The sequence below is a fragment of the Clarias gariepinus genome, chromosome 5 (genome assembly GCF_024256425.1).
Source record: "Clarias gariepinus isolate MV-2021 ecotype Netherlands chromosome 5, CGAR_prim_01v2, whole genome shotgun sequence".
Taxonomy (NCBI): domain Eukaryota; kingdom Metazoa; phylum Chordata; class Actinopteri; order Siluriformes; family Clariidae; genus Clarias; species Clarias gariepinus.
The window spans coordinates 16832031-16852153 of NC_071104.1; the positions used below are offsets into that span (position 1 = coordinate 16832031).

General features: G+C 38.4%; 2 protein-coding genes across 2 annotated transcripts; both read left to right on the top strand.

Moving 5' to 3' along the window:
• The first annotated feature begins 1799 nt into the window (after positions 1 to 1799).
• On the top strand, positions 1800 to 9338 carry ildr1b (immunoglobulin-like domain containing receptor 1b). Its single transcript, XM_053495949.1, has 8 exons — positions 1800 to 2039; positions 2919 to 3089; positions 4809 to 4958; positions 6538 to 6657; positions 6883 to 7029; positions 7281 to 7403; positions 7537 to 8411; positions 8536 to 9338. The coding sequence occupies exons 1-8, from the start codon at positions 1988 to 1990 to the stop codon at positions 8572 to 8574; spliced, it is 1677 nt and encodes a 558-aa protein (XP_053351924.1). The 5' UTR covers positions 1800 to 1987; the 3' UTR covers positions 8575 to 9338.
• A 623-nt stretch (positions 9339 to 9961) lies between these two features.
• On the top strand, positions 9962 to 19649 carry me3 (malic enzyme 3, NADP(+)-dependent, mitochondrial). The gene is made up of 15 exons (XM_053495948.1): positions 9962 to 10109; positions 10636 to 10868; positions 11950 to 12083; positions 12698 to 12847; positions 12960 to 13035; positions 13133 to 13294; positions 13393 to 13496; positions 13575 to 13684; positions 13768 to 13865; positions 13970 to 14083; positions 14326 to 14431; positions 14653 to 14795; positions 14963 to 15136; positions 16940 to 17038; positions 18644 to 19649. Exons 2-15 carry the CDS (start codon positions 10641 to 10643, stop codon positions 18803 to 18805), a joined length of 1860 nt encoding a protein of 619 aa, XP_053351923.1. The 5' UTR covers positions 9962 to 10109; positions 10636 to 10640; the 3' UTR covers positions 18806 to 19649.
• The last annotated feature ends 474 nt before the right edge of the window (positions 19650 to 20123 follow it).

The window sequence follows — 20123 nt, forward strand, 5'->3', positions numbered from 1 at the left end:
GTTTTGGGATTGATGTGCATGACCTAGGAAAAGAACTTTAAATGTGTTGTCTTTTTTTTCTTCCCACTTAGACTTATTAAATTAGTCTTTCCACCGTCATTCATATTCATTCACCTATATTTACTATTCCTATATTTATTCATTTGGTTGTTTTCAATATCAATCACAGAGGCAATGTAATATGCACAGAGTGTATGAGAGACTATCCTTAAACACTCTGCCAAAACACAGTATCTGTGCTAATAATTTTTTTTTAAAATCTTAAACATAATACAGAAAAACCTTACCACTCAAGCTACTTTTGAAGTTTATGCAACATAGAATTGACCAATCCTGCTTTCCTAGAAAATTTCAAGTTGCTAACTTAAGCCGTTTTGGAGAGATGATTTTATATGTGGCTCCAAAATGGCCATTTTTCAGCGTTATACTGTCTTGCTTTAAACAATAACAATTTTAAATGCTAATTATTTATATTTCTTCATGAGTATTGATACTAAATTGGTGGAAGCTTCTAGAAACATGTGGTCTCTAAAAATTGTTGCTTAAATTGTTTTTTTGGTAAAAGCTTAAAAAGCAAAAAATCTGTAGTGTCTCTTACTATGTCAAATTCATGTTGCAATATCCTAATAATTTAGCATTTTAGAATAATAATCTTTTTCAGGTTTATGCCTCTTATGAGAAATTGGCCAATTTTATACCCGAATGGCAATTTAAATCATTAGAAAATTTTCATTAAAAAAAAGTTACAGACACTAAAAGGGCATGCAATTTTATTTAGCAAATTTTTCTTTTTCATCTGATAAAAATAAAGAGATGTATGCATATTTAAAAAAAAACGAGTATGGATTGGAAGATACTGTACGAAGCATTAAGTATCATGAAAAATTATGTGATATGATCCCATTTGAAAATTCACCTTTTTACCTAGGTGAGACACCATTAGCACCAATACAATATTTTTGTCTGACTCTTCTTTTCACTGGGTAATTTTACTGTACCTGAATACCAACAATAGGCACGAGGTGCAGTGGTATGCACTGTCGCCTTGCACCTCCCGGGGCTAGGTTTGATTCCTGTCTCTGTGTGCGTGGAGTTCGCATGTTCTCTCTGTGGTTGGTGGGTTTCCTCTGGGTACTCTGGTTTCCTCCTACAGTCCAAAGACAGATTAGGCTAATTGGTGTTCCCAAATTGCCCATAGTGTTTGAATGAGGGTCAGTGTGTGTTAAGCGGTATAGATGATGAGGGAATAAATACCAACAAGACTGATCTAACTTGATTTACGCTTTGAGACATAATTTCATACATACAGATTGGGCAGGGAAATGGCCCTGTGAGTTCTGAAGTAATTTCACACAGCAGTTCTTTTTGAGTGGAGCAACTTGATGTACAGGGTGTAGAATACCTAAAAGAAGAAATGTGCAAATAGTATGAATATTACTGTTATACCTTTTTTTCCTAAAAAATAAACAAGCTCGAAGTTGAACATTTACTTAAATGTGGAAAACAGCCACGCGCCACCTTGTGGTGAAAACTGAAAACAACTGTTTATTTACATCAGTCCAAACAGAGGTGTGTAGCGCGAGAGACAAATGAAATGATTTATTTAGCCTTTAGAAACGACATAGCGTGTAAATTCCGTTATTAAGTATAACAAGCATGACTATAATGTAAGAAGTATGGTAGTAGTTAATGTGGAATTTCAGCCATTTTGCATGGCGCTGTGTGTGTGTGTGTGTGTGCATAGATGCACCTGTGCATGACTGAGGTGAATGATGTCACTGTCTGTGGGGGAGGGGACGGATCCGAAAGTACGGCCTGCTGGGACACGTACTTTTAACACCTACAAACTGAGTGAAACAAGTGCAAGATATTCTATAATATCGATTTAAACTGTGAAATATGGTTCTTTTAGACGTGTTACTTAAGCGGACAGAGCGAAGTGTATGATATTTGGGGGAAATACCGAAGAGGACTTGTTGCGTGAATCATGAAGAATCCGATGCTGAGAGCGGCGCTGTTCGCTTACCTTTTCTTTGCAGGTAAACAGACCCGACATCTGTTTATATTTGTTGAAAATAATATATATATATATTATTGGTTTGGTAGAGGTTTTAGAAAGCAAAATGTCAGCAAGTTACACGTTTGGTCTCGTTAATGAATAAACATGATCACGTGACAGACGCCGAAGAATCATTGAAGAGTGTTTTGATGGATCACAGAGCTCACATATGTATGCAGTTTTAGTACAAACTCAAAAAATATATTAGCTTCAGAACCTCAGGTATGTATTTTTATATAATGATTGTTCCACTTTTTTAGCTGATGTTTATCATTTGTTTTCTTAAACAAAGCTTCAGAAACACTATAAAAAACAAACTTAAAGTATTAAAACAACTTTTGTGCGTAGTCCCACATACAAAAAGTTTGCCTAATTATTCCCACAAACTGTTAATACTGTAGCATCTTGGAATTCGTTGAAGTAATGTCATTCCCTTTACATTGATGGAAATACTGGTCACTAGCAAAAAGGTCAGAGTGTTATTCAATACCTCACTCACTCATCATCTATACTGCTTTATCCTGTATACAGGGTCACAGGAGACCTGGAGCCTATCCCAGGGGACTTAGGGTATGAGGTAGGGTACACCTGACCGAGGTGCCAATCCATTGTAGGTCACACATACTGTACGAACACGCGCTCATTCATACACTACAGGGCAATTTTGGAACGCCAATTAGCTTCATCTGCATGTTTTTGGACTATTAAAGGAAACCCTACCCCTCGGGGCAAACCCAGCAAGCACTGGGAGAACATTTAAACTCCATGCACCTAGACCAGAGGCCGGAATTAGTTTATACCGAGTGTTATATTTATGTAAACATGAGTGATGTTTAAACCTTATTTCCATCCTGTGTAGAAGTACTTGCCATCCAGGTGACAGTTCCGCAGACACAACGGAGCACCACTATGTTTGCCTCAATCATCTTGCGCTGTGAGTACTCTACTTCAGTCAGCCCTCAGGAAGTGCTGCTTACATGGCGCTACAAGTCCTTCTGCCTGGACCCTGTGTTGCAGTATTACTCAGCAGGTAGACCTTACTATACACATGAACTGAAAACATGCAGTTTTAGAACTTTTCTCCCTCCCTCCCTCTCTCTCTCTCTCTCTCTCTTTCTCTCTCGCTCTTTTATATTGTACTGACATAACCCCATTTTTGTGTTGTTTACAATACTCTTTTGTACACTGGCCTGCCAAAAAAAAGTCACACACACTCAGATTTCATTGCACTGCCTTTTGCTTTTATTACAACACACATTCATTGAGACATCATTTTGATAAGCTTATGCAATTTCATAACATTTATTTTAATTCAGAGTTGCAGTAATTTTTCTCCAAGATCGTGTATCGATGATAAAAACGTCAGATGGCTGCATAAAGTCTTCTCCAGCACATCCAATTATTTTAAGTGGTGTTAAGGTGTGGACTCTGTGGCAGCCAATTCATGTGTGAAAACAATGTCATGTTCCCTGAACAACTCTTTCATCATTGTCATCTTAGAATTAGGGAAGAAAAAGTCATTAATAGAAAAACCTGGTCATTCAGTATATTTCGGTAGTTAGCTGACCTAGATGTTTCAGCACATAATGTTGCTGAACCTAGACTTGACCAACAGAAGCAACCCTAGATCATAATACTGCTCCACTGTAGGCACTAGGCATGATGCATCACTTCATCCTCCTCTTTTCTTACTCTGATGCACCCATCACTCTGGAACAGGGTAAATCTGGACTCATCAGGCCACAACGTTTTCCATTGCTTTAAAGTCCATTCTTTATGCTCCCTAGCAAATTGAAGCTTTTTACCCCAGATTAGACTCATTAAAAAATTAGGTTACACAGCTGTTTAGTCCCAATCTTTAGAGTTCTCTTTGTGCATGTGAAAATGATCTTACATTCACTATTAAACATAGCTGTTAGTTGTACCTTTTTTTTTTTAACCATCTACAGTCATGATTATAAATTTTTTTTCTGACCATATTTCTTCCTCAAAGATGATGGTTTACCATGATCCTTCCAGGTCTTGATAATGCGATCCTCTTTGTTGTTTTCTTTGCTTCATGCAGGACAATAATGTGACCCTTTTGAAACACAGTAATATCTTTGCCTTAACCGCATGTCTTTTGACATGGATGTTTAAGAAATGAGAAGTTACTCGGTGCATTAGTTAGGGTTAAATACCCTATAAAGTTATAAAGTTTTTTTTTTTTTTTAAGTTTAGACTTTATTTGTCACATACACATTACAGCACAGTGAAATTCCTTCTTTGCATATCCCAGCTTAACTGGAGTCAGAGCGCAAGGTCAGCCATGATACAGTGCCCCTGGAGCAGTTAGAGTTAAATGCCTGCTCAAGGGCCCAACAGTGGCAACCTGGTGGAGCTGGGGATCGACCCTTGTTGCTGGATGAAACATTATTTCATAAACGTTAATCAATGCAGCAGTTATCCAATAGAAGGCTTTTACCTTTTTGCTTAGTCAAATCCAGGTGGTGAGCTTTTATGGCTGGGGAGTTTATATTTGTAACTGTTTGTTAATATGAATTTGGAAAAAATTAGGTCTCTTTGTAGAGTCCCTTTTATGGCTAAATCCCGGATGGAAACATGCTGGGAGAATGATTATAATAACAATCTGGACAGAGAATGAGAAAACCAATACTGTAAAACAATGGCTAATATCCCTGAGGAGCATTTTTAATATTCCTGTAATGTTACATCAGTCTGAGTAAATATGTGTCCTCTGTGTTTCCAGCATACCAGGCAGCTCTGAGTCTGGGGCAAGATCCAGCCAACGACTGTCCCGACCGCCAACGTACCATCCGCACAGTTATCCAGAAGAGAGGAAACAATGAGCCCATACTGGGAGCAGATTACCGTGAACGCAAGATCACCATCCAAAACAGTGAGCCTAACCCTAGACCAAACACTAAGACCAGACATGTGTCTGTCTGTGTGTGTGTACTGTATATACGTACATACCTACATACAGTGGTGGCCAAAAGTATTAAGACAACATATGCCATGTATTATAGTTTTCCCTGTGCACAGGTGATATCAATGATCAGTTCTTGCCTATTTTTCTGAAGAGATGCACTAATAAGAATCAGCAGGTTTAGTTAACGAATGAAACAAATACAGTAAGTGGCAGGTCTTTTTGAAGCCAGGATGTCCACCTCTCCACAGAAATGACTAGGGAAATAGGGAATTCTGAAGTGAATTGCAAACTTCTGTGCCAAATTGCTGTACATGATCTTCCAGAAGCATTCAATCAGGTATGGATTGAGCAAGTGATACTAGACCAGAGAATTTCACTTTTGTATTGGTTCAGTTGGTCACCATAAAAACCTACGTATGTAAATACATGTACAGATAAGTGATATTTTTTGCCGAAGGCCTGGCTTTTACAGTTTTTCAGACTATACTTGTAATATAAATAAAAACACTTTGTTTAAAGTTTTGTTTCAGCAATATCCTCCTCTGTGCTGTTCGTAACGGACTTGCTTTCCATATAATGCCATTTGGGATTTAACCCCGGAAACCATAATTGATATATTCTTCTCCCCTTTTGCCTACATAGGTTAGAACTACTCCTACTTAACTACTACTTAATTACACTAACTGTCGGTCGATAACTGTTGGTTGCCGGCTCCACCCGTCATGGTTAGTTAGTTAGTTAGTTCGTTCCAGCAGGTGCGGAAGGATATGTGCTGGCAAAGCAAAATAATCTGTTGATAATAAACTGTGTTTGTGCAACTGTTGTAAAAAAGCAATATCGCATCACACTCGAGGTTGTTGGAGCATGTTGTTGTGCCCTCGTGTCTATGGCCCCATCACGTCCGTGCTGATATTTAAGCACAACAGCACTGCTTTTCGGGTGATATTGCTTAATTGTGCCATGTTTGCCTGGATGTGACGTACTGTAGCTGTATATGTTGGTTTACTGTAGTTATTGTCTCATTGGTACTGTTTACACAGAAATTGAGAAGTTTAAGTTTACGTAAGGTTACATAAACAGTTTAATACCTGTAGGCTACTGAATATTTTAGATACAAATGTCTACTAATGGAGTTTTTAGGGAATTCCTCTTTTGTTTATTATTAAATCTTCGCTTCGCATTAAGCGTCTGGTTATGAATTTAAGTGGATAGTTGCATACATTTATGAAGAAAATGCATAAATAAAATGTATAAACTTTGTGTGTTTGTCTGTAAAGCAACTGGCTGGAGTGTGTGTACTCGCTGTGTGGCAGCAGGTTACAGATAATAGGATTATTGCATATTTTGGATGCCATCAGCACTGTTTTACAATGTAGGAAGAAATAAAAATAAAAAAAGACCACAGAATCAGAAGATGTATCGAAATTTTGACTGGTAGGATAGATGCATTTTTTTGTTTGACCAGTAATTTTTGGGTGGTGTTACACTCCATTTATGTCTTTATAGTCAATTAAGGTTAATTTGTGTTCATTGTGCTTATTTACAGAAGCTGATTTGGTCATCACTGAGGTCATGTGGTGGGATAATGGTGTGTATTTCTGCTCGGTTGATGCAGCTGGAGACACAATCGGTGACTCTGATGCGGAGATCAAACTCATTGTGTACAGTAAGTTGTACAGGGCCAACCCATATACTGTATAACCCATTTTTGGTTATATAGCTTGGTTACAGATAACACAGTACACATTTGTGATTGATACAGTATGTATATAAATGTTAAAGTAAATGGTTTTGTAGCATCTTATGCAACCCTAACCCTAAATATTAGTGTGCTTAATAAGCAGCATTTGCTGAATAATAAAATGTTAACTGTTGTCTGTTTTTCCGTCAGATTGGCTCACTGTGCTGTTGATCATTCTTGGAGTACTGCTTCTGATCACACTTTTCTGTATCTGCTGCTGTCAGTGCTGCCCTCAGAACTGCTGCTGCTATGTTCGCTGCCCGTGTTGTCCAAAAACATGCTGCTGTCCAGAGAAATGTACAAAACATACATGAATATAACATCAATATTAAAGCTACTTAGACACTTCTAAATTGATTGATAGACTGCAGCAATGTACATAAAGAGATTTATAACATGTAAACTGTGGTATAATATCTAAGGGACTTTTAATTTTTTTTCTACAGCATATACTGTACTTACTTTTGTCACACTAAAGACAAATCCTAATAGTCGCTTACTTGCCCCCCCCCTTCCCCCCTCTCTCTCTCTCTCACACCTTTCTGTAGTGGTTATGCAGCACAGGATGATGCGTGATGCCCAGAAAGCCATGGCTCCCTGGCTTCAGGGCCAGCCTATTTATGCCCCTATTGGGTCTAATGGATCATCTCACAACCCTCTGCTCTACTCAGGTGCGCAACACAACCTGTTGTTGTTATGGCATATGTGAATTTATTTAATTACACTAAAACTTTTTGTTTTCAAATTGGCTGCAACTTATTCAAATGATTAAAGATGTAATTTCCTAAAATTTGTCACCAACAGGTTCCTTTTCAGATTATTCTTCTAAACACAACATACCAATGGCACCAATGCCTGTTTCTTCCCCGCTGCCTGGTCCACCTATGGTACTTCCACATGGTGTCCAAGCCAGTGGTAGTGTGCATGGTAGTGTCCATAACAACAATCAGATGCTAGACTTTCTGGAGAGTCAGGTAAGGGGGATGGACATGGGCGCCAAACTGCTCCAGCCTCGAACTCAGTATGTGGGAACCCATCTTCAGACTCTTCCTCCTCAGCAAGCAGCCCTTCAACCCCAGCCCATTCAAGCATTAGCACAAGCTGTGCCGTTCTCCCCTGGGCCTCCTAGTATGCTTTCAGCATTGGATGAAATTGGTGTGCGTGGTGTAGAGCGGAGAGTCATCCAGTTGCCCCCAATTGTGGGCCGTGCACTAAGCCTGACCTCTCGCAGGGGTTCAAGGGAGAACCGTGCGGTAACGAGACTCTCTAGTCAATCAAGTGGCAGCTCAAATCGCACAGGTCATAACCGCAACAGTTCCAGGCATCCTGGGTCATCACGGTGTGGAATCCTGCGTGGCTACAGTGAAGAATCTGACTGGAATGACAGGCAGTCGAGCCAAGGCTCACAGGAATATAGGGAAGATAGAGGCACACAGAGGTCTCAACCACGCGTTCGTAGCAAAGCTGAGCTAATAAAGGAACTGGAAAGGGCAACTTTTCACCAAGACAGGGGCTGGTCTCCTGCACCTCAGGGTGGCTTCAGGAGTTCAGAGCAGGAAGACAATGGTCACAGAGGGGTGTTAGGTTCACGAGACAGAGCTTGGCCTGTGAACCCACCTAGTTACTCTTCTATTGAAATCCACCCAGGCCACAGCAAGAGGACCAGTGAACACAACTCGGTAAGAATTTCAGGGTAGTGCTTGGAGGGAGGATATAATTATCTTTATATAATTCTCTTTTTAAACATAATATACTAACTATCTTTACCCCCTCCCTAATTATGCCATTCTTTCTGTGTTCTAGGACAAGAGCTCTCGCAGTGGTGTCAGCATTGTCATCTGAAACCTACTCTTGGAAACTTGTACTGTATTTTCACAGTGAGTGTTCAAGTTAGCATGGCTTCCTGTAAAGAGGACCACTTAAAGGATCATTCTAAAGATTCTTCTGAGATAATACTAGTATCAACAGAATTAGGCCAGTGGAACAAGAAGAAGAGAATGAATTTTCTGAATGTAATTTTAAAATCAATATTCTAGGTTTGTATATGGTTTATTGTATACTGTTTTTTTTTTACACTGCAGTGAGCTGCACTTCAACTGAATTTTTGTTTTTTAACTTAATAATTGTAATTTTATAAGTTGCTTTTACTTCTGAATTTTATAATGCTTATTATTGTAAATTGGTATTTTTGTTAGGCAGCAAGTTTTGTTTCATTCTTGGTGCAGTTTAAATCTATACAAAATGAAGGAACTCTAATTACACTGAGTATTTCAGTGAATAGGTATATGCTACATCCTCGTTTAATGCATGGGCAAATGTGTGTTTCTAATTGCATTGTCCTCCTAAAAGCTTTGTGACTGTTGTATAATTGTGCCTAATGATGTCTAATCAAAACAGAATGGTAATTAATGTAACCTTAATGTTGGATGCTACAGAGTTAGAAATGTTAATTAATTGAAAGATGTAATGCATCTAATGGCAAAGTAATTAGCATAACATACAACTAGAGTTTTTATTTATAGGCATGTATTTTGTTTACTTCTTAAAATAAACCTGTTTAGATAAGATGCAGTGGAATTGCTTTCTTTTTTTTTCTTTTTTTTACTCTTCAGCAAATCCAGCAAACTGAACTAAATATACATCTTTTACAGTTGAACTAATAGTGTACTTTTTTTTTGTTCTTGCATTTGGCAGATGCACTTATCTACAGTGGCTTACATAAGTGCTTTTCTATGACTTTAATCTCATAATTCTGATCCCCCCTCAGAAATCTGAAATTAAAAATCTGAACTCAAATCATTTCTCACGGTGGCCCTAATCCTCTTCTGTAGGGTTGTCCTCAACACACCTAAAAATAGATTTTAACTTGCCCAAAGTCTGAATATGTTTGAGTATTATTCCCTGTTAGAAACAGGCATCCCATTTAAATCCACGGGATAATAATTATTACTACCTACGTCACAGATGTTGTTTTGCGTTTCTCTCTTTTAGTGTTTGAGAAGTTTGTTGTGATCAGCCAACTCTGGAAAGACAAGGCTACAAATAATGAGCATGTCGCCGTACTTCAGTAGTTTAATGGTATAGTATTTAGTGCAGTAGTGTGCACTTTAAGACGAAAGATTACATTTGGACATAAAGCTTGTCCGCCATGTATCTCCCGATCTGATTGGCTATCTGTGAGGAAGAAGGCGGGGCCAGCTGCTAGAAGGTTAGGAAGTGATCGCGTCAATGTCAAACAAGCTTGAATCGGCAGTTTCAGCTGCTGCATCCCTCACCGATAAACAACAGCCGACGGGAACGATCCTCTGACTAAAATTATATGCAGCTTTAAGCTGTTACACAGAATAGAAAGCTTTAAAAAGATTGGAATTTCTCAGGTATTTAACTGTTTTTTTCGGAGTGCGTTTATAGTCAGTGTTGGCAGATTTATCTGAAAAGCCGCTAAACGTAAATATATAAATTAATGTGCCTTTTGTGTTCCCCGCATATTAAGTGATATAATACTACTGTTCCTGTTAATAATACTATTAAGTTCATGTACCGACTTTACTTTAACCTAAGTTCGTTTTAAAATGCACACCCAAAAGGCGTAGGCTTTTTTGTACTGAGTTATTGTTAAGGCAACGCCCGCCTGTTGTCTGTTTTCATAAATTCAGACTCTTTATCTCTGCATTTGTGCTGGTGCTAAAGCGCGAACTTGTCAAAGGCGCCCAAATGTCTTCCTCCTCCCTACGAAGGTGCACTACAGTGTACCGTATATTACAGTATCTAAAGGGTTCTACCCCCTAGTGCACTATTGTGTCCAAAATAAAGAGATAGGGATGCAGCCCTTGTTCGGTGTTTTGTGTGAACAGAAAAGATGGCAAAAAGTCGACTTACAATCTTTTAATTCTTTTTCTTTAGGAAACATGAACACACTATCTGGAAAGAGTGTGCTGTCTTTGTGCAGACAGACCACCAGCTCTTTCCGAATCCTGGCCAACAGCACTCCTTCGGCTTTTCTTTTGGGTCATGGACTCACCGGGTCACTGCTAGGGGCACAGAGAGTGTGCCACTCGGGTGTGAGCTCCAAACCCGGCAGCATCAGGACCAAAAAGCGAGGTTATGATATCACAAGGAATCCTCACCTCAATAAGGTAAAGAGCTCACACGCCAAGGAAGTACAAGTGTCATTGCTTGCTTGAGTCAAACCAAGATCAAAGACGTTTTCAGTTCTAATACAAAGTTATGCATCAAATAATAAAAAAAAAAAGTTTCTAAGGTGATTGAAGCAGTGATAGACAATGTGCAATATATGGACATGCAAAGTAATTATAAGCTGTTATGAGTGTTTAAAGAAGTCCAAGCAGAGTTTGCATAATATAATTATTTGAATTAGATTATATGAAACTTGATTGCATACAGTAAAACCACTGTTGCTTTTAATTTCTATACATCATCCAGATTCTTCTACTCTCATCAAATCTTTGTCATTTGGCAGTTACACATTTCCAGAACACCGTACCAAAAGTGCAAACAACTAATGGTGCAACTATATACATTCTTTTATATAAAAAATACTTGGAGGACCTGTAAGCAATCATAATCTAAAAGAGCAGAGGTTATTTCTGGTGCTAATTATTGTTAGAATAGTCTAGGTTTTAAGAAAAGCTCAAAGTTATTGTAACATGCTTTAAAAAAAAGTGAATGGAGAAGAATAAAATAAGATTTCTTATCCTAGATTTTATATGAAATAGATGTTTAGACCTCATAAGACCATTATTAGATGAACCCAGACGCATGAGTTATAGAGAAGTTACTTGATCCAATATGGAGAAGTGGGAGTTATGCTGCAGGATATGACTCAGTGTTTTTCATGAGTGTGCCATGGATTAATCTCTTAAGGCTTATGTTTTTACTTTCTATTTTGTTTATTAAGCAAGAAGCATACAAAGAGTTAATAATAAGGACAGTCTGATCCACATATGAGAGAGAGTAAGTGAGACAGTGAGGGTAAGTAGGGAGCGTAACAGGGGTGGGACAGTGAGACAGAATTTCCATTGGTTAGAAATAAATAGCCTGCACATGGTGCGTTTTTCCTTGCTGGTGGAAGCTTTCCCAGACCCAGAGGCATGGGAGTACTTTATGTGCAGCAGATTATAGAATGACTGGCGTTTTCTTCTGTAGCAGCAGCATTTTGCAGTTGTGATTAATTATGCTGTGGGTTTGTACTCACAGGGCATGGCTTTTACTCTGGAGGAAAGGCTTCAGCTGGGCATCCATGGCCTTCTGCCTCCATGCTTTCTGTCGCAAGACGTCCAGGTGCTCCGTGTTATGAAGAGCTATGAGACTCGTACCAACCCTCTTGACAAGTACTGTTTACACAACACTTTAATTTTGACCTGAACTTTGCTGCCCTAAATGCATATAAACATCTCATACCCAGTGTTATTTAATATTAGGTGTGTTCCTACTGATGTTCTCGATTCATTTGAGCTGAGTGAGAACTAAAACATTTATGAATGAGTTCCTTTTTTTTTACCTTCACACTACTGCAACAGTAACTCTCAAATAATTTAAATCAATGAAATTGTGCAACATTTCAGCACCCTGCAACAACACAGTAGCAGTGTGAACATCTGGTAAAGGACATTGTGGTTGAGTTGTGCAGAATGGTTTTGCTTTGCTATGTGAAAAACAATGCAGGTGTTTATCTCAGCTCTGTGCACACAACATGCAGTTTCAAGTTAGGAACTGCTGTAATGAGTAAATAATGCTGGAAGTATTTAAACTTTCTTAACTCACAGTTATTAAAAATCTAAGTGAGTTTTTATTATGTAAACCTGTGTTTGACCTATAAGCGATGTTCAGTAGGTTATGCACCTAGAAATTAAAATAAGCTTCCTACCGGAAGACACACATTTGTAGTTGTATTTACTGTACACAAAGGAACTGTTTTATGTTCTTTTTGGGTTTTCTTTTCCAGATACATTTTGCTGATGACCCTGCAGGACAGGAATGAAAAGCTTTTTTATCGTCTGTTGACCTCAGATGTTGAGGAATTCATGCCTATAGTTTACACTCCCACTGTGGGACTGGCCTGCCAGCAGTATGGCCTGGCATTCAGGAGACCACGGTTAGACACCTCATAAACATAATTTTTGTGCACACTGACACATTTTTACATTTAAAAAACATTATTTTTAAATATATAATTTACTAACAATTTCTCCATCTGTATTTTCTAGAGGACTTTTCATCACCATTCATGACAAGGGCCATATAGCCACCATGTTGAACTCGTGGCCAGAAGAGAACATTAAGGTGTTAACACAAAAAGAGAAAAAGAAATATACAGTGATGGGGGAATTTTCAGTTATATCATGTGCTCCTGTGCATGTTTGTGTGCATCTTGTATTAGGCAGTTGTGGTAACTGATGGTGAGAGGATACTGGGACTTGGAGATCTAGGGAGCTATGGAATGGGCATTCCAGTGGGCAAGCTGGCTCTCTATACAGCCTGTGGAGGAGTGCACCCTCAGCAGTGTCTGCCTGTTCTGTTGGATGTAGGAACTGACAACGAGGTACATGTTGCTTTTATTTTCATTGTATTTATTCAGCTTTCACTCAGAACACACCAGAATATAGTCGTATAAATAAATAATGTACATGTTCTGGTCAGACTCTCTTGAATGATCCTTTGTACATTGGACTGAAGCACAAGCGGGTGAGAGGGAAAGAATATGATGACCTTATTGATGAGTTCATGCAGGCTGTCACAGACAAGTGAGTATCAGGGCCATCACAGTGTCAGTTCTGAAAGCTGATAGCTTGGAATATAATTAACACTGGTCTGTTTTGCAGGTATGGGATGAACTGTCTGATTCAGTTTGAGGATTTTGCCAATAGTAATGCTTTCCGCATTCTCAACAAATACCGCAACCGTTATTGCACCTTCAATGACGACATCCAAGGTAGGTTCAGACTTTAACTCCATAACATTTTTTAAATCAGTGCGTAACTAAATGTATTACTAAATCAAATATTACCCTTTTAGGAACAGCATCGGTGGCTGTCGCTGGCATTATTGCTGCTTTGAAGATTACCAAAAACAAACTGTCTGATCACACTTTTGTGTTTCAAGGGGCAGGGGAGGTACCAATTTAGAATATTACACTTTCAGACATATGAAACATTTAAAGTTGCCCACTGCAGATGAACCAGCAGTTTTGATTAGTTGTTGTTAATCATGTGTCCAGGCTGCTATGGGTATTGCTCATCTTCTCACCATGGCCATGGCTAAGGAGGGAGTGCCCCATGCTGATGCTGTCAAGAAGATATGGATGGTGGATTCTAAAGGACTAATTGTCAAGGTAAATTTTAGTTGGGTCACTGTTTAAGTAGTCTTTACACATGCTACCTTTATCATTATGCAAGATGTGGCTACCATCCTACACGATGCCTGAAAATGGATCGTTATGGTGACTTAATTAAGGTGTGGAATTGAATTATATGATTTAAATTATATGTAATTTCTTGGGGAAAAAAGTCGACCTTTGTGCACTCCTCTACAGAGAGCTTATTAAGCACTTGTTTTATGGCTTGCACTTTTCAGGGCAGAGGTCACCTGAACCATGAGAAGGAAATGTTTGCCCATGAGTATCCTCATTTAAAAACCCTGGAGGAGGTGGTGAAAACCATTAAGCCTACAGCTATTATTGGTAATTATGGATTGTAATGCAGTCCTTCTTTTAGAAAGAGGAACAAAATTAAAGTAAACAATGAATGAATTAAATACAAGTAAACACAAAGTGAAAATCTTTCATCTTTTTACATAAAGAAAAGATTTACAGTGTAGCACACACAGGTTAATAAATTGACAAATATTTTGATAACTAAGGGAATGTATTTTTACAAATGTATTTATTTATTCATTGTGCAGGTGTTGCTGCTATTGGTGGTGCATTCACAGAGGCCATTATAAAGGACATGGCGTCTTTTAATGAGAGGCCCATCATATTTGCTCTTAGCAATCCCACCAGTAAAGCAGAGTGCACAGCAGAGCAGTGTTATACACTTACAGAGGTAACGCACAGCCCTGCAAGGTCCCACACTACATTAGAGTCAATGTACATGCCTGACTGAGTTTAGAGATAAAGGGCTCATTAATCATATCATGCTTTATGACAGGATTAAGATAGTCTGCTCCTTGTACAGCACACCCTCCTGATATAAAACATGTCTATTGTCAGGGTCGTGGAATCTTTGCCAGCGGTAGCCCTTTCAAGAAGGTAACTCTTACAGATGGACGCACTTTCTACCCAGGCCAGGGTAACAATGCTTATGTGTTCCCTGGTGTTGCACTGGGTATCATTGCCTGTGGGGTGCGTCACATATCGGATGACATTTTCCTCACCACAGCAGAGGTAAATATGCTAAATATTTTAAATAAAATGAGATCGGGTTGGACAATGAAACTAAAACACTAACTAATTTAGTGTTGAAGGTTTCATGGCTAAATTTGACCAGCCTGGTGGCCAATATTCATTGATTGCACATTCCATCAGTGAGAGCAGAGTGTGAAGGTTTAATTAGCTGAGTAATAGCACAGTTTTGTTTAAAATATTGCAATGCACACATTATGGGTGACTATCAGACTTCAAAAGAGGACAGATTGTTGGTGTGTGTCTCGCTGGCGAATCTGTGACCAAGACAGCAAGTCTTTGTGATGAATCAAGAGCCACGGTATCCAGGGTATGTCAGCATACCACCAAGGACGAACCACATCCAACAGGAGTAACTGTGGACACCAGAGGAAACTGTCTAAAAGGGATGTCCGGGTGCTAACCTGGATTGTATCCAAAAAACATAAAACCACAGCTGCCCAACTCACTGCAGAATTAAATGTGCACCTCAACTCTCGTGTTTCCACAAAAACTGTTCGTCGGGAGCTCCACAGGGACAAAATACATGGCCGCGCTGCTTTGGCCAAACCTTTGGTCACTCGTGCCAATGCCAAACGTAGGTGTTGGTGGTGCCTGCAGCATAAATCTTGGGCTGTGGACAATGTGAATTATGTATTTTTCTCTTAGTCCACCTTCACTGTCTTTCCCACATCCGGGAGTGTTGCAGTGTGGGGAAGCCCCAAAGAAGCGTACTGTACCACCCAGACTGTTGCATGCCCAGAGTAAAGCAATATCATGGCATTCCCTAGGCCCAATACTTCTTCTAGATGGGAGGGTCACTGCCAAGGATTACCGAACCATTTTGGAGGACCATGTACACCCAATGGTTCAAACATTGTATACTGAAGCTGGTGCCTTGTATCAGGATAATGCACCAATACACACAGCATGACTGGTGACAGAGTGGTTTGATGAACATAAAAGTGAAGTTGAACATCTCTCATGGCCTGCACAGTCACCTAAATATTATTGAGCCATTTTGAAATGTTTGGAAGCAGCATGTTATGAAACGTTTTCCTCCACCAGCATCACGTAGTGACCTGGCCACTATTCTGCAAAAATAATGGCTCACAATCCCACTGTGCAGAACTTTTATCTGTCATTCCCAAGACAAATTGATGCTGTATTGGCCGCAAAGGGAGGCCCTACACCATACTAATTAATTATTGTGGTCTAAAACCAGACGTTTATTTATTGTGGTCTAAAACCGACATTTCAAATTCAGTTATATTGTGCCTTTTGGCAGTAACTGTAAAGAAATGTGATGTCCTTAAATAGATACTTGTAATTTAACAAGAGATAATGCTAAAAGAAAAATCATATAAAAGGAGTGTTTTAAAAGGGATCTCCTATATACTTGATCACTTTTGCCAATGCCAAATGTTGGTTTCAATGGTGCCAGCAGCGAAAATCTTGGGCTGTGGACAATTTGAAAAATGTATTGTTCCACCAGATCTAAATATTATTGAGCCACTTTGGGGTGTTTTGAAGGAGCAAGTCAGGGAACATTTTCCTCCACCAGCATCACATAGTGACCTGGACACTATTCTGCAAGAAGAATGGCTCAAAATCCCTCTGGCCACTGTGCAGTATCTGTCATTCCTAAGATGAATTGATGCTGTATTTGCCGCAAAAGCAGGCCCTACTACATAATAATAATAATTAATTCTGGTCTAAAACCAGGCATATCAGTTTCATCGTCCAACCCCTGTATTTCACACTATACAGACACTAGACTGAGTTTATATGTTGATTATGTATCAGGCAATAGCTGACATGGTTACAGAGGAAAATCTGGCTGAAGGAAGATTATACCCCCCTCTCAGCACCATCAGAGAAGTGTCCTTCAAGATAGCTCTGAAGGTTAGTGACAAGAACTCTACTTGTTTAACAACAACAACATTGCTTTTTTGCTGTCCATAGAGGGCCTATGAATTATAATAAGCTGTTGTAGAGGAGCAGTTTTATTTTAATAAACTAATCCAAGTGTGTTTAAAGTGGATAGAAAAAGGCCACACACTCCTGTTAAAATTGCAGGTTTTTGTGATGTAAAAAACCAAACCAAGATTCATGTTTCCACCTTTGACATGCTTAAGCAAACAAGAATATTCAAGTCAAAATATAAAGAGAAACATTAAAAAAATCATGATAATCTCACTGTCCCTGGTTTCATACACCTTGCATGTCTAAAATAACCTTGGCCTAAAATAATTACTAAAATAAAGTAATACAGACTCAGTCTTCTTTTGTAAATAAATATTTAACAATTTTATTTCAGTCTTCCTCACAAATCCTCCAGATCTATAAACTTTTAAGGGGATATTCCCTGCGTAGTCCTCTTTAAGTCATTTACCATGTTTTTAATAGGATTAGGATCAGGGCTCTGGTTTGACCTATTCAAATGTTGATCATATTTAAAAGCATGACTTGGAGTTGAGCTTTGGGTTATTATCCTATAGGAAGCTGAAATATTTCATCTCAAGCCGGTTTACAGAGGCATGCCATTTTTTAAAAATATGTATTAGATTTCCTCAGTCTTGTTTTAGAGCCCCAGTATTTAAATGTTTGCTTATACCCCTATCTCACCTATACAGTTTCACGCAGTGGGCGTAAAAACGGTTTATCATGATTCAGTGCGAGTTTTGGTGTCCATCTTTTCATGCGAAAAATTAAACATGTTTAACATGCGGAAGCTCGCTGACCTTACAGAATTATGCGGAACGTAATTTCAGTCTTCCTCACGAATCCTCCAGATCTGTGAAATTTTAGGGGGATATTCTGTGCATAGCCCTCTTCAAGTCATTTAACATGTTTTTAATAGGAAACATCGGGCTGTCACTCGAGGCGGCTCACGGTGCGTAACACAGCATCTCGCAGCAAGTCAAACCGCATAGGTGAGATAGGTGTATTAATCCCAAGTAGAGTCACATACCTCATTACTCTTTTTTTTTGTTTGTTTTGTTTTTTTTTGTTCTGGGATCCAACGTTTGCTCTCATTGCTTTCTTTTATGATAGAAAGAGAATGCAATGGAGTAGTTCAGGGTTAAGATCTTGGCAATGACCAGACAGTGTTTATTTTATGAACCTGGGTTATTGCCCTAACCTAGTGAATGTGAGTCGAAGAGAACCTAATTGACTCTGTTATCTGGGAGAAAAGACTATTCTTCCTCTATGTTCCTGATTCATCTAGTTATAGCTATCTGCTAGCTCATGCATATAAACTAGAGGAATTTTAAGATAAAGTGCTATCTTATCTTAAGCCTGTTCAGTTGCTTATGTAGCAATTTTTAAAGGTCCACTGGCTTCACAACATTAGTAGTTGTCATACTGTAGGAACTGGCACAACAACAAGTGTGTCTAACTAATCTACAAACAAGTAAGTAAGATCTGTGAGTAGTAAATGCCTTATCCTGTGTCCTTTTATACATTTTATTTCTGCTTAATATCCCACTCTTGTAATTCTTCCAGATTGTGGATTATGCTTATAAACACGACATTGCTTCATGGTATCCCGAGCCCAAGGATAAAGAAGCCTTTGTGTTGTCACATGTCTACAATGCTGACTACGACTCCTTTACATTGGACACCTACACATGGCCAAAGGAGGCCATGACGGTTCAGGATGTGTAGTTTCACTTGCTGTTAGCTTCTATCATACCTTACAGAGAGGGCCATGTTTTCAGCAGCATGCCTCAGCTCACCATTTGCTTTGCTTTTACATATCCCCTTCTCTGTATCTAGACCTTTGACTAGTTGAAATTAAGACCTCCCACTTTTAAAAATTGGCCCTTGTGTGCAGGTACTGAATGGTTCCTTCATAATTCATAAATGCTAAAGATAAACGCTATAGACGAAACCAGTGGCATTACAGTCTCCCAAAGAAAGGCACATATTAAAAAAAAAGAGATAAGTATTCATTTTATGCCACTCCATGATTAGCTCAACACTATTTTTACTGTGCACTCCAGTTAATGACTTAACTGTATATAGAAAATCCCTTTTAAAAACACTCCTTTTATATGATTTTTCTTTCAGCATTATCTCTTGTTAAATTACAAGTTCCTATTTAGGGACATGACATTTCTTTACAGTTACTGCCAAAAGGCACAATATAACTGGCCCCACATACAGTACCTATTCCACCTTTTTGCTATTACTGTAAAAACTAGTCTGTATGGATAGCTTATATGGATTATGCCAAAATTCAAATGCATTTAATTACACTATCAGTGAACATGTGTGCACCTCCAAAGATCATTATTTATATTATGATGTACTGTGCCTCATAAGTTCTAAATGAATAACTAAGACATTGTAGTGCTGCTCTGAGTGCAATTTGAAGTATTGTTGCTATCTATTATCATTTTATGTACTTGATTAGCTTATTTGCAGTATTCTACAAAATAATTATATTTTCAGATATTCAATAAGGGTAAACAACTGTTTTAAATAAATAATAAAATCACACTTGTTTGTGTTGCAGTGATGAAAGTTGTTTTCAGTAATCTGTCAGTAATTTATGTAAATTAAGATATTTAAATTATTATTCATAAATATATTAAATACTCCTCTAAATATTCAATTAACTTAAATATTTGGATTATTTAAAAATATATTAAATTTTTTGTTGGTACCCCTCGTTGGACAGTAAAGAGTTTTTAGAAATGGCAGAGAGATTAAACAGACTCTATTTTTGTCAATAAATATTTGAAAATTTTATTTCAGTCTTCCTCACGAATCCTCCAGATCTGTGAAATTTTAGGGGGATATTCTGTGCATAGCCCTCTTCAAGTCATTTAACATGTTTTTAATAGGATTCAGATCAGGGCTCTGGCTTGGCTATAATGGATCAAAGGTTAAAGCTATAAATAAGCTAATCAGCTTTAATTTAATCAGTGATGTTTTAATTTCAGATTGAAGCGTACATGTAGCCTGTCTTTCTACACAG

Bases quoted from the DNA above. Each gene is read 5' to 3' on its own strand.
- ildr1b (XM_053495949.1), top strand. From the start codon at position 1,988: ATGAAGAATCCGATGCTGAGAGCGGCGCTGTTCGCTTACCTTTTCTTT. The intron at 4,959-6,537 runs GTGAGCCTAACC...GCTTATTTACAG, and splicing joins CAAGATCACCATCCAAAACA to AAGCTGATTTGGTCATCACT. The intron at 7,404-7,536 runs GTGCGCAACACA...TGTCACCAACAG, and splicing joins CAACCCTCTGCTCTACTCAG to GTTCCTTTTCAGATTATTCT.
- me3 (XM_053495948.1), top strand. From the start codon at position 10,641: ATGAACACACTATCTGGAAAGAGTGTGCTGTCTTTGTGCAGACAGACC. The intron at 13,295-13,392 runs GTACATGTTGCT...TGTTCTGGTCAG, and splicing joins ATGTAGGAACTGACAACGAG to ACTCTCTTGAATGATCCTTT. The intron at 14,432-14,652 runs GTAATTATGGAT...TTCATTGTGCAG, and splicing joins TAAGCCTACAGCTATTATTG to GTGTTGCTGCTATTGGTGGT.